Source organism: Podarcis bocagei, assembly GCF_964188305.1.
Source record: "Podarcis bocagei genome assembly, chromosome: 4".
Lineage (NCBI taxonomy): Eukaryota > Metazoa > Chordata > Lepidosauria > Squamata > Lacertidae > Podarcis > Podarcis bocagei.
In genome coordinates, this window is record NC_138128.1 from 54,787,857 (window position 1) to 54,802,867 (window position 15,011).

At 42.5% G+C, this 15,011-nt stretch overlaps 1 protein-coding gene across 1 annotated transcript in view; it reads right to left on the reverse strand.

The window, feature by feature from the left end:
- RAB11FIP2 (RAB11 family interacting protein 2) overlaps positions 1-14,395 on the reverse strand; it is a 32,782-nt gene extending 18,387 nt beyond the window's left edge. Inside the window, exons 1-3 of the mRNA XM_081191156.1 lie at positions 12,988-14,395; positions 5,001-5,443; positions 2,137-2,605 (exon numbers count right to left, since the gene is read on the reverse strand). Of these exons, the coding sequence (XP_081047282.1) occupies positions 2,137-2,605; positions 5,001-5,443; positions 12,988-13,337 (1,262 nt within the window). The 5' untranslated portion in view covers positions 13,338-14,395. The remainder of the gene's footprint in view (positions 1-2,136; positions 2,606-5,000; positions 5,444-12,987) is intronic.
- Positions 14,396-15,011: the final 616 nt, after the last annotated feature.

Below are 15,011 nucleotides of genomic sequence, written 5' to 3' on the forward strand. Positions count from 1 at the left end.
TAATCTAAGGAGTTTATATATAATAAAAAAATACTAATTAGACACCTCACTGAGACACCTATCTATTCACATTCTCAAATCTGGCATTTGATCATGGTAGTAACAACCTGTCCCCTTTAACTACTGGACTATTTGTTACCCTGTGTCCAGTGCCTAAGAGCTTGTTAATTACCCAAACTCTCTTTCTGTAGGTCTTGTTAATTACCCGTCTCCTGTCTCAAAGGACCTTGTTAATAACTTCCACAATCCCTCTAAAGAGGGCCTAACAACACATTAAAATTAAAGATGCTTTTCTTTTAGCACCTGTCAAGTGCTGTAAATTGAGAAATTTTCACATCAGTGTATTAGCCTACTGTAGCGTAGCTTTAAAAAACAAACATTTTTTTACGGAAATGTTGCACATAGTGCTAGCTATTTTATGGGGAAGTTTGTATATTAAGTTGACATTTGTCCTCTGGTATGCTCACTGTACAAGACTGCCATGACAGAGAGCTGCAGATTAACCCCTTGAAAGCCAGTGCAATGAATGATTGCAATTAGACTAATGAAAGCAATCAAACAGCTTGCAAATGCAAACTTTCAAAGATGTGGATTGGGCTTAAAACAACATAACCCTATTACCACCAAATGCTAACAGGTAGGAGCTACCAGAGCCTAACACAGACTTGTTATTAACATACAACCTTGTCACCATTGGTGACTAGAAATTGCCTGCTGTCCAAGGTAACTAGGCAAAAATTCAGATTCTCTGATGTAGCACCCATTTTTAAAATTCTCAACCTGTGGGTCCCCAGATGTTGTTGAACTACAACTCCCATCACCCCTAGCTAGCAAGGCCAGAGCTCAGCGATGATGGGAGTTGTAGTTCAACAACATCTGGGGACCCACAGGTTGAGAACTGCTGCTAGCAGCATGGGGGGGAGGGGTCAGTCCAACATTTTGTCAGTTGCAAATCCACGCAAGAAGATTCTTCCTAAAGCTTTTGCAAAGGCCTTTGCTCTTTGAATTCTTTTTGTGCCCCATCAAGACCTAGTAAATTATGACAAAGATTCAGTCAGCTGAATTGTTCATGTTCTCAAAATATAATCCATTTTTTAAAAATTTAGGCTCCAGGCAAATGCATTCTTTTTCACCCAGGGCCTTTGGATATTAATTTTCTGCTTATCTTTCAGTAGGGTAAGCTTAGATCTGTTTTTAATGTGCATTTTGTAAGTCACCTTTAATTTCATTCGGAGGGGGAGCAACTAAATATAATAATTAATAATCATAGATAAAGTGTGGAACACATCTACTTTTTACTACTTCACTACTTTTAGTAGCATAAGAAAGACAGTATGCCCATTCAGATCTAATTCCAAAACCATGATTTAATGCTAGCCAGCTCACAAGCTTTGTGTGCATTACTACCTTCTCTGTTTTCAGAAATCAGAGTACACATGTGTGAAAGTGAGAGTGACCAAAACATGGGTCAGCATAACATCTCTAGTCTGTTCCTCTAAAAAGGTCCACCCTACAAAGGAGGGACAATAAGAGGTTTTTCTTGTTTAGATTTAATTGACTTAAATCCTGCATTTTTAGCCCTAAGCCTTTTTAAGTAGCTAAAAATGTTAAATAATTATAAAAAACTCTACAGTATAAAAAGTTACAATACAACCTTTTTTAAACTAAACAAAAACAAGCCAGTTATCCAATAAAACAGAACTCAAACAATGCAGCCAAAATGCTTTCCTGAATAAAGTTTGTGTAAATCTTTTTTTAAAAAAATAACAACTGGGCAATGAATCAGGCAGGCTAGCTTTTTAGCTATTCTAAGGCGGATTTGGGGGCATATTCCTCCAGTGCTCAGAGAATTCAATCTAATCAGTTAAGGTTAGAATTGGCCTTTGCATGCTGAGCTATGCAAGGCTGTTATTGGGGGAAGGAAAGGATAGAGCTTCCCACACAACAGCTGAGTGAGCTCCTTTATAGCATAGCAGTAGCCATCTGGGGTTAAATATTACTTTTGAAATATACTTCTAATAAGAAAAAAAATGATAACCTTGATGATTTTTTTTAAAAAAAGGTTTGCCCAAACTCTGTTTTCATTTTTATAAAACTGACTCCAAGACATCATATCTCAAACACAGTAAAGCTTACCTAGAAGATGGCAGCACTTTTGTTGGCTTGAAGCTTGTTGTAAAGGGATTAGTTGAATCAAAATCAAAACTGTCCTGATGATTTTCGCCAAGTGCACTAGGTGATTTCAAATCAGCAGAAGCATCTGATCCTCCATTGCTAAGTCTGTCAGACCGCTTGCTATCTTTTTTCCCAGTCACTCTTTCAAAGAGACTAACCTTCTCCTTTTTCTCTTTCTTAATGTCTTTTTTTATTTCAGCAGGTTTTGAAAACAGACCTACGTTTTGGTCCCATGACATGGGGCTTTCTTCGAATGGATTCTTCTGCCTTGGCAGGGTGGCAAACTTCTGAGGCAACGAAGCACTCACATTTTTAAAAGGGTCATTTTGTGCTCCAAAAGCTGAGTCGCTGTCATCAACTGTGCTGTCTGGCTGACTCACTTTAGTTGTATCTGCACTTAACGTCCGTCTGTGCGGAGATTTTACATTTCCTGCAAATCATTTTGTCATTAGTATACAAGAGACATCACATCATATTTGGCAATACCCACACAAAAGCTTGCATAACTGCATTTAGAACAGGAAGGGGAACCTGTGGCCCTTTGGGTATTGCTGGACTACAACTCCCATCATCTCTGACCAGGCTGGCTGAGATTTCCCATCCTCATTTCTGAATGTACTCAATTGATCAACCAGTCAAACTGTTGTTGATTTTTTTAAAAAGGGAGGGGCATGATCCACCCAAACACAGGGATGTCCAAGTCCCATTGATTTAGTAAGAGATTTGGGTACATACTTGGTACTCCCAATGAAATAATGTTTCTATATTAAAGATTTATTGTAACATTCTATATGCACTACAAAAGGTTCTGGAAGGCTGTCATGGTTTAAAAGAAAAGTGGATATGATTGACTTAAGTTTTTTATAAAATGGCAAAACAATGTGTTATTATTAATTTCCTACACTTCCTTCAAGGAACATAGGGAAATGTAGAGAAAATAGAAAACACAGGCTGGACCAAGATCTCTCTGAGGTATTGACGGTCGAGTGGGAATTTGAATCCAGGACTCCTCGATTCTGGCTTGACACTCTTAACTTAGGTGTGGGGAACCTCTGGCCCAGCACTTCTCCCCATTTATTACTATTATTATTTATTGGACTTATATACCACCCTTCATTAGGGCTGCGGGTGGCACTGTGGGTTAAACCACAGAGCCTAGGACTTGCCAATCACAAGGTCGGTGGTTCGAATCCCCGCAACGGTGTGAGCTCCCGCTGCTCGGCCCCAGCTCCTGCCAACCTAGCAGTTCGAAAGCACATCAAAAGTGCAAGTAGATAAATAGGTGTCTACTACTCTGGCGGGAAGGTAAACGGCATTTCCGTGCGCTGCTCTGGTTCGCCAGAAGCAGCTTAGTCATGCTGGCCCCATGACCCAGAAGCTGTACGCCGGCTCCCTCGGCGAATAAAGCGAGATGAGCGCCGCAACCCCAGAGTCGTCCGCGACTGGACCTAATGGTCAGGGGTCCCTTTACCTTTACCTTTTACCACCCTTCATTGTAAGATCTCAGGATGGTTCACAAGAGTAAGAATAAGGTAAGAGCACAAATAAACAGGTAAAACGAAGCAACCAAACCACTCACCTCCCCCACCCCCGACATCATGTCAGGTGTGAAGAAGGTGGTGATGTGGCTAAAAAGGAACAATCAGGAGCTTAAAGTAAGCTCCCAATTTTTCCACTGAGGGAGCAAGATATCCCAGCACGATTAGCTGATGGGCGTATGAAGTGTACCATGCTCCAATAGCACCAAGCATTTTGCACTGAAACTCCTGCTAAAAAAGAATGGGGAAGCTCCATTTCAGCAGTGGTTTCAACACAAAATGTTTGGTGCTACTAAAACAGCAAAGCCTCTTGTGCTGTGATTTCCTAAAAACACAAACAACCCATTGGATTATGAGTGCTTGGGAAGCTCTGCACAACAAACTTTGGGAGTGGATGGGGCAACTAATCACATGGCATCATAAAGACAGCTACACTGCCTGCCTAAAGATGGACTCTGGGGATGGGGGTGTCAGATAAGGATCTGGTCCACCAGGCTAAAAAAAAAGATTCCTTACCCCTGTGTTCCAACCACTAAGCTACACTTGATATATTTACAATTAGCTTCAGTATCTACTTTATGTTTACTATGCTATGAAATTGGAGGACAATATTATAACAAGCTCCTAAGACTCAATGAACCACCAGATAAATGTGCAAAATGGGCCAAATGGTCAACACAATATTATAATCTAGTGTTGCACTGGTCCAACAAGCTAACTTATATCACATCAACAGAATGTAACTTTAATTGGGAACAGACAACGTGAAAAATTAACAATTCTGATGTACAGAGCTCTAAAGTTTCTTGATTTCCCCACGCTTTTCAATCACTAATCTTGTTGTATCTCTGCTGGTTCCTTTTAATGTTTTGATACTCCCAGTAATTATTGTTTTATTGTATTTGTATTTTGTGTTTTATTGTATTTCATGGTATTTTATTTACCAGCCTGAACATTTTTAACTGAACGGCACACTGCAGCTTGAGTTGGACCTGGAATTATTTATCTCTCAAGCTTTCCTAAAAACATCACCCACCTGTCAGCTGTTTCCAGAAACCTTTGCACCTAATATTTGGTGATAACCTGCTTGAACAGGATTGCTGCTGGTACATTACTGATGTGCCCCATTTGCCTTTACCTTACAGTGTAGTCAATATACACTGCTCTGTGAGCTTTTGCAACCACACATTTCTATAAAGTAAGAGCGAAAAGATAACAGGCTGGAAGCAACGAGCAAGAGTCTGTCGAAGTTTCTTACATCAAACAGCATCAACAATTTTCACTTACCACTTTCATCTGCAGAACCAACAGACTCAAGCTGACGTCTGAAGAGGTATGCATTGGCAACTGTGCCCGATTTAATTTTTTCCGAAGTCACCTGGGGCCCAGTTAAATCGGACATTGAATGAGCTGAAGATAGTCGCTGAGGTCCCAACAGGAAAGGCTTTTTTGGTTTAGATTTTAACTGTATTTCACCAAGGGAAGTTACAGTGTTAGTTTCTGGTATGTGACTGCTTGGAATGATTGCAGAGGATGTATCCAAAAATGTTCCATCAGTCTTCCGACCCTTCATTTTGTCCTTTAGTTTAGCAAATGGAGATTTAGTTTTGTCCTTCATGGAAAGGTCAAACATGCTTGCTGTCATATTGTTCCTCACAAACTGAATATTGACCTTTATTTCTCCTCTGTCTTTAGTTCTCTTTCCTTGTTTGGACTCCAGGCTAAACCACCTTCAAGATAAGATAACAACACACTGTAAGTTGTGTAACATTGTATGAATTTTTTTTTATTTAAACTGCTGCTTTTTTTTAATCTCCCGTTAATCCTGTTAGATAAATCATGTAATTGTTAAGAACAAATAATCCAAGAAATAAAAATTGGCTGCAACCAGAGATTTGGGCTGGTGTTTTAAATATATGTATTTCATAATAAGAAAAGCTGCCTTAAATCAGGGCAGATCACCTGTCTACCTAGCCCAGTAAGGTCAATGCTGCCTGGCAGCAATTTCGGGGGGGGGGGGGGTTCATCGCATTACCCTATATAGATATGGGTATATGCTCTATAAGAGCATTTGCATTACCTACTACTTGATCTTTTTTTAACTGGAAATGCCAGGGACTGAAACCAGGACCTTCTGCATGAAAGGCATGAGATCTACCATTCAGCCTCCTGCAAAATTCAGTTAAAATGATGCCCATGTAGACGAATACAGAAAACAAAAATTCACTTGTCCACAGCCATGTATTTGGAAAGCTACAAAAAAGAATTAAGACAACTTCTTTTTTAAAACAAACCAAATAAACCACCCTATGATACAATTTGATGAAATGTTACTTTATGAACATTTTTTTTTTCAAATAAACACTGCAGTTGTAAAAGGCCCATAAGAAAATAACTAAATTTGTAATGTGAAATCAAAAGTGATTAAGACTAATGTATCTTCCATTATGCTTCCTTTAATGCAACACATAAATGAAAGTATCAATGTTCAATTTAGGAAATGATCCTTAAACCAGCCAAAGGCCAGCTGAGGGACTGTAGGAAGTGATGTCAAGTGCTGCTTTGCTAATGGAGATGGAAGTCTTGCAGCGCTGGAGTCCCGCTCCCCACGCACCCATGGAAAGCTCAGCAGGCGCAGATGTTCTGCTGCACCAAATGCCAAAAATGGGCTTGTCAGGAGTGGGCAAGGATCCACCGGATCCTTTGTGAGTAGTTCTTCCCCTGACATCCTCCCAAAGAGAAGCCTTCAAACAGACCAGCCCGAGAGATGGAACAGTATATTCCCACCTGCTGACTACAGTTTGCGGGGTGGGGAGAGAAAAAAATAACGGGGCAAAAAAGATAATGAAAATCACCCTGCACCTCCATCCCTGCTGGAGTCAATTGGCAGGGCTCAGGAAGTAGCGGTGGCTCTGCCACAGAATCTCACCACAAAGATTGCCAAATTTGTTCTGCCTGATGCTTACAGAGATTTAAGAGTTTCCCCAAATACAGAGATTAGAAAATATATCAACATGCCCTCAAAAGTACAGTAGTTCAATGCTTTTGTTTACTCCTGCTGTGATACTGATCCAAACCAAATACAAAATGCTTTCCAGTGAGAAATGCCAACCGGGTATAATATGAACCAGGCTGTGCCATGAGATATCTTATCTCTTAGATTGCTGTAAAAATAATAATAATAATACTAATAATACTAATAATAATAATAATAATAATAATAATAAAAAATTCCACTCTTTCTGGGAACGGACTGAATGAGGCATCACCCTGATCACCTAACAAAAGTGGTACAGCCTTACTCATTCCTTAACTCTCTTGACAAGAAGAATGAGAAGAATGAGTTCGCCCAAGCCCTGCAGCAGGTTACGATTTCTCCCCAGGAAGTAACTAGCAAATAGGCCTTACGCCAGCACATATTGCCATGCTCAACTTCTAATCATGAAAGATATGAATAGCTCAGGTGTTCTTGGTATAACAAAACTAGGACTGTAAATAAAGCCTTGAAGACCACCACCTGCTCCAAATCTCAACTAGCCGTTCCAATAACCCCTTATTCCTTTTCTTTAAAAAGCTAATGATTTTTCACACTCATGAAAGGGAGAGCCATTCTGGAATAAAAATATTTATGTGCTAAGCTATATTAGCTATTGTTTTAGTTTCTTATATCTTGTGCCAGAATGAAGATATTAAAATATACGACAGGGGCCCTCTCGTAACACCACTGCTTCAGGAAACTTCGCTGCCTTTATTTTTAAAGGCATATGTTTGTTTTAAGGTGCAACCACCAGCAACTTAAAAAGTGTTACGTGCAGCAGGCTATTAGTTTGTGGCTTAATACGTGGTTAAAGTCACTATGGGCTGGCATACACACTTCTCTCTGTTAAAAGAAAGAAAGCCCTGCATGTTGCATGCGCTGAAGCTTTCCTAGAAATTCTAGATCAGCTGGTAGCCTTCATTTTTCTTACAAGAAAAAACACACATGGGGGAATTGCTGACAAGGTTCAGCATTGTGCAGAATATTAAATATCTTTTTTTGTAATACTCTAGTGACTCTGAAGTCTGTCTCTTGGAGAACCATATGTACAGCTGTGCTGGAAGGAGGAAGCTATTAAATATATTAAAAACTAGAAATATTACCAATAAAGACACTTCATCAAATATGTGGATCTCATTTACCCACAAACTAAGCAATGTTCAGGTTACATCAACTTTAAAAAGTCACTTTGGATATAAGGCTCTGGGTCTGCTAAATGCATCTGAAAGCAAAAAACCACTATTTAATAAAATTTGTATTTATCATCAGTTTTGAAAGAAATCAAAATTATATTGTTAGGTATCAACTTTTGTTTTAAAACTATGGGGTCACAGCTGTGTGTCCTTAATTTTAATTTAAATAACTGAAATTTTACTCTGTATTTCCATAATTGTGTTTTTTTCCAGGCAACACATACACAATTCAGCCATATACCATTTGAAAAAGCAATAGGCTACCTGCCTCCCAGTTGTGCTGGCAAGTTTCTAAACACCACAGTGATAACATTTCCCTAATTTTTCCACTCCTGAACAAAGAGCATCTTCCATCTCTGCAGTGAATTCCTGATAGTAATGTCACACTATTATGTTGTCCTATCTCACAGTTCTGAAATCACCACGTACAGAATATTCAATTTCAGTAGTACCTTACTGAACCTATAGTTCTTGTAAACAACAATATGCAGACTGAAAATGGATATGTATACAGTCATATCTCGGGTTACAAATGCTGCGGGTTGCAGACCGCGGTGAACCCGGAAGTACCGGAACGGGTTACTTCTGGGTTTCGGCACTCGCGCATGCGCAGAAGTGCAAAATGACATCATGTGCATGCGCAGAAGCACCAAATCACGTCGTGTGTGTGTGCAGACACGGTGCTGTGGGTTTGAACATGCCTCCAACACAGATCACATTAGCAACCCGAGGTATAACTGTATAGGTAGATTTCTGGGCCAACTCATAGCCCTTTCCATGTTACAAAAGTCAGAACCGGACATTTCAAATAGCAGTTAAAAACAACATGATCTCGCCCCTATTTTCAATGCTACAGCAAGAGTATTCCAGATCTTGTTAGTAACGCTAAAGCCCATATGCTGAAGTCCCTAAAATATGCATAGTCATGGGTCAAGATTGCACTGCCATACACACTCCAGAGCCCGGGATTTCACATTTGCATAGGAAGCTTACTCAAGCAGAGCCTCAAACATATAGATTAGAACTGTGCAAACTGTACACCACAATATCAAGCAATATGCATTGAAGTTTGGGTCAACAGACACTGGCTTCTCTATGTACATGTGTACGTACGCATGTGCACATGGCTTCTATGCATTCTGTGTGTACATCTTACACAAATGTAAAAGCCAATATGCAAGAATCAGAAGTTTGTGGCTAATATTTTGTCCCAATACAACCAACAGAAGACATAGCCTTACTGAAAAGAGAACAGGCTGCTTTTTCATTCTTTCCCCCCTCTATCTCTTTTTGTCTATTTTGCATGCTGTGTGCGCTTCAGCACTAGAAAGTGGAACTTCTTGGATGGGCACTGTATGAGAAGGTGACAAGTAGCCTTGCTGGGTTTTCAATATGCGTGAAATTGCGGGTGGGGGGAGGGCTGGGGAAAATACTGTATTTTTCGCTCCATAAGACGCACCTTTCCCCCCTTAAAATCTAAGGGGAAATGTCTGTGCGTCTTATGGAGTGAATGTGTGGTCCCTGGGGCTGGGGGGGGGACCCGGGCTTCCCCCGCCAGCCCCCAACTGCTCTTTGGGGCTGGCGGTGGGGGAAAGCCAAACTTCCCCTGCCAGCCCCGACAAGCTCCTGAGCAGCTCTGGGGTAGCCCGCGAAGCCTCCGCAGGGCAGCGGGGAGCCTTCATCCCACTGCCCTGGGGAGGCTTCGCGCGGCTTTTGCGGGAGGTGGGAGAAGGGACAGAGCAAGGCTCTCTCACTTCCCCCACCTCCCACAAAAGCCCCCAAGAGCCGCATATTTATTTTCTTGAACCCCCCCCCCCAAAAAAGTAGGTGCGCCTTACGGTCGGGTGCGTCCTATAAAGCGAAAAATACGGTACATGTATGATTGTAGTACCAAGGGGAGTATTCAGTCACCAAGAGCAAAGAATAAATTTGAAAACACTTTGTTAAAGGTATTTCTTAATGGCACACTCATTAAGGCAAGAAGTGAGAGAACAGCTTGTGAATGGTTTCAAATGATGGCACAGATACTAGCCAAGAGATACTCCTAATACTGATGCAATTGTGGAACAAACGGAACTCCAAACTGCAATGTGGAGAGTACAGCGGTAGGCAGAGGCGCATCACCTTTCGCCAACAACAAAATGTTGTTTACTGCTTGGCAAAAGCAATTTCTCTTTAATAAATGCACTTATTGGTGTAAAAGAATAAAAGGCAGGCAGATGCTTCCGCAACTACAAGTAACAATTTCACATTTATTTTGTAATAAACACTTAACTGAAACAGAACTATGACTGCTGCAGTAAGTGTGTATGCTTAGGCATAAATCTTAAATTCACATAGGATAATAGAATTGTAGATAGGAAGGCATCATAAGGGTCACCTAGTCTAACCCGGCAAATGCAGGAATCTCAACTAAAGCCTACATGACAGATGGCCATCCAACCTCTGCTTAAAAGCCTCCAATGAAGGAGAAAGTCCATCACCTCTAGAGGGAGGGTATCCAATGTGAGGACATGGAATCAATTTTGTAGCTCCAGAGACACAGCATGGCCCCTGACGGTCCTGCTCTCTTGTGTCACGTTCCTCCAGGCGTTCACCTCCTGAATCACTTTCCCTCCTGCCACTAGATAGCACTGCCTCAGAGTAAGTTCCATTGAACTCAGTGGAATCTACTTTCAAATGCAAGTGCAAAGGAATGCACTACAGAAGTTGCAAGATTGGAATTTACAGTCTCTGACACTGAAGAAGTTCACATACAACAACAATTTATTATTTAAATCCCACCCATCTGACTGGGTTTCCCCAGCCACTCTGGGCGGCTCCCAACAAATTAAAAACAGAATAAAATATCAAACATTAAAAACTTCCCTAAACAGGGCTGCTACAAGACAAGCAGATTAAAAATGCAAATTATAAATATACAGGCGAATCCTGATTTAGTATATGTGCTGCCGAAGCGAGCACCAGGCGAATCCTGATTTAGGCGCATCCTATGTGTGTGCGATCGTGCACATGCGCACAGTCTGGAAGTTTTTAGATATTTCTAGCCCACCTTTCCTCCAAGAAGCTCAAGTGTCAAGCTGGGAGTCAGGAACCAGTCAGCAATAACTCACAAGGTGTCAATGAAGTTAATTTTTTACTCAAGAAAACAAAACAGCTCAGTCCTATTGAGCACAGCAACTCTTCCCAGCAGGTCTTGCCCCAATGGGGGAATTGCAACTGAAGGTCCACAGCTCCCTAAGTTTCCTCCTCTCCCAGGTCCTTCCTAAGCAATCTGAAACACCCATGTCTAGTCTGTCTCTGCTCCACCCTCTTCATACCTTTGTGGGTTCTGAGAGACCAGCAGGGAGGGGACCTGATCACAGTCAAGCTTTACTTGTCAGTTTATTTCAGCGTGTTTATAAAATGTAGGGTTGCCATATTTCAAAAAGTGAAAATCCAGGCACAAAAGTTGTTGAGTATTGTTGGCAGAGTTGTAGAACTTTTTTGGGGGGGGCAAGATTTCAAAAGAAGAAGAAGCTTTTAAGCTGTTTTTAAGGAAATTCGACAAAATCTACACTTCTGACATGGGTTGCCATATATATGTTCGGATCTGATTCTGCTGGCCAAAATCCCAGCAATGTCCAGGAAATTCTGGATGTTTGGCAACCCTAATACAATGGATGTGGTGATGTTGCAATCAGTGAATCACTTCCCTGTAATGAATTCATTTGCATTTCATAAACATTTCAGTTTGACTGACTACAAATGACATTTCATTATTTATTCATCATGTCATTCCATTAGTCTTCCATTAACCATTTTTAGCAGTGATCTGTGAATAAGAAACTATTTAATAATCATTTTACCTTATTTTATCTTAGACTTTGAAGTGGTGGACATTTCAACCAGACATTCTAATTTGACATGATGTCAAAATTTGAATAATAAACATTATGAAACCTTTATGGTTCTCTTGCAATGCTTAAGGCCCAGAACTCTATCCTACAACAAACAGCATTGCAGTTAAGAGTCTTAGACAGAATTCACTGCCTGTTAAATAATAAATTATATATATAGGCTGTTTTGTAACATGTAACACATGAATAAGGGAGATGTTAAACATATAACAGCATTATGGGGACAGATATCTATTAGCAACAGTTATGTGCAAAAAAACCCAACCCTGAAATAGTTAAGACTTCCAAGTTTGGAATCAAGGGTTAACTAGGAAAACTAGTATCTGAAGAAGTGTGCATGCACACAAAAGCTCATACCAATAACAAATTTAGTTGGTCTCTAAGGTGCTACTGGAAGGATTTTCAAAATTTTGTTTCGACTACAGCAGACCAACACAGCTACCTACCTGTAACTAGGAAAACTAGTTATTCTGAGATGTTATACCATCCCAATAAACCAAAAGCTGTATGACCGACACAAGTAGATACCACATGCTCATATTGTGTCTGCCATTATAAATTACAATACCAAAGGCTTCATTGGGAACAAATTGATTATTGTCCTAAGGGATAATGTAAAAGAATGCAGTACTGTACTGAAGCATGTAACGGTTCAGACATTCATGTGTTATGGAATAACAGAAGAACAACCAAATTTATGAGTGACAGAACAGAAGACAGAGTGAACCTACAAAACAGAGTAGGCCAAAATGATGTACAGTATTTTAAAAATAAACCATTTCTTTCAAACTTCATAGTATGGAGGTATACCAGTGGGATTTACTTTCTTCTGCATTTCAAATTAGCATTTTGGTTTCATCCAAAGTGAAACTCCTGCACAGTTTGTTCTGCATCATCCAAATACCTTCTGTTGACAGGCTAGCAATCCTCAGCCCCCAATTACTGATGAGACCCTACGTACCATTTGGGAATTATTACTATGTATGACCACACATCAGTAATGAAGTGTGCATGTATAAATTTCAAAATGATAATACAGTCATACACCTATTAATACTGCTCTGCATATAAACTGGTTTTTGGAGCATATGGGTAAACCTTAAAGCAAAAAAAGTTCCCAGCATATATAAGAAAATAACACTTACTCAGTTTTCCTTCTGAGCTTGTCCTCAAAGATATCATTCAGATTTATTGCCACTTGTCCCAGAAACTTATCAAGCCCAACAAGTGACCTGTGCATCACTATCAGGCAGAGGACGTATTTCTCAGGATTCCCTTCCATCAGCAATCCGGGCAACTCAAAGGAGGCCTCTTCTTTCCATACAGGATCCAGGGTCTTCTCTGCCACGGAAGTGGAGTATTTCTCCTTTCCCAACTGTATGATTGTGTATGTATCATTAGTGCCACTTTTGCCCTTTGGCTTCAGGTCTCTGGCCTGCAGGACTGTGACCTGCACGTGAGTTGGGAACCACTTCTGGGCTTGCTCGGCCAACATACTGTCGGCCGGGGTGGGGGGTCTTCAGCAGCAACAGCGACACAGGTAACCTGTTCTACAGGCAGGTACACTTATTACTAAGGCAGCTCACTTTAGGCTGACAGACCTTTGAGGACATACAGGCACAAGGGTCTCAACTGCTCCTTGGTCAGCTTCCTAACAAGTGGGGCAAGATTCTAGCTTCGATTATGCCCTCAGTATTCATTTGCACTGTTTCCCTCCCCACTTTCTAGCATCAGCCCTGTTTCCCTGCACTTGTGTTCAGGGCGCAGCTTATATCTTAAGCCCCCTGCTCTGACTCTGGCGAGCGGGATTTCCACCTGCTACCCCCTTTGCTTTTTAAAAAGTGGCGGGGTGGAGGAGAGGGCAGAAACCAGCACTGCAGGATTTAAAGAAGCAGGGAGAAAGTCCCCAAGGGAAACTTCCCTCTCCCTCCCTCCCTAGCAAACACCCTCTCTGCGCTTCCCCCACAGCCTCGGGGACGAACCCAGCGCCCTAGGAGTGGGGCGGGGAAACCCCAAGAGAGCGGCATTTAAAAACAACCATTGGGAGGTGGGCAAAGGGGGCTCCTGCTGAGGGAAACCTGCGCCCGCCCGGGCGAGGCCTGTCTCCTTGCTTCCCCTTGCGGTTCTCTAATGCCTCCCCCCCCCCCACTGAAGCAGCTGGGGGAGCCTAGCCGGGGCAGAGGGAGAGGCAAAGCCGCCGCTTCCCGCCCACGGAGGCGTCGCTTGGGGCGAAGTAGCGGCGCGTCCTACCGCGGGAGCGAGAGGGAGAGACGCCCCGCCGGCCCCTCAGCGCTGCCCGGCCGCCTCCCCTGGGCAGAGGCTGCGAGGCCGCCGGGCCGAAGCCGCCACTTCCGCCTTCCCCATTGTTGCCTTGAGCCGGCGCCGCTGAGTGGGAGAGGACGAGCAGCAGCAGCAGCAGCGCCGCCTCTTTCCCTGGGCGGTCAGAGGGCGGAGGGCAGGGTTCACACCGCCGCCGCCGCCGCCGCGCCTCTCCTCGCTACTCCCGCTTTGCCCTGCCCAGATCGCAGCTGCCTCCGCGCACGGGGTGGGGGTGCTTTTATTTATTTACCCCCCCCCCAAAAAAACAAAATCCTTTCCCAAGGCATACAGAGGAAGAAGGACGGGGCTCCCTGGCAAGCGGAGCATTCCCCGCAAGGCACCGATGCGCCGAGATTGGGTGCGCGCAGCTGAGCACCCTTTGTAGGACATCTCTCCCTCTCTCTGCGCGCGTCTGGTGTGGCGTTTAAAGTCAGCGCTCCCCCCAGGACTGAGAGATCGGTCTTGCCTCTCTATGTACCCAGAGTGGGGTCTTTTTCTTAACACCGCCGTCGGACGGTGGGGCAGACGCGGGAAGCCTCCCGATGGGTGCCTAGTCCTTTCGAGCCGATCGGTTTTGTACTTCTATGCCGCGACCAGCTGTGTGCCCAAAGCGGCTTACTACACAGCAGACATCCCAGAACAGCAAAACGGAGAACGTTGGACATAACAGATGTACAAAAGGCAAAACATGTCGGTAGTTTCGAAATAACTTGAAATTTAGCAAGCACAGAATGCTAATAGTGCTAGCACAGGACTCACACAATTTTGAGCTTTGATTCGCACAAAATCAACCCTGGTAGTTGAAATCAATGGGTGATAGTTAAAGGTAGTCATGATGGGAATAGGTCCA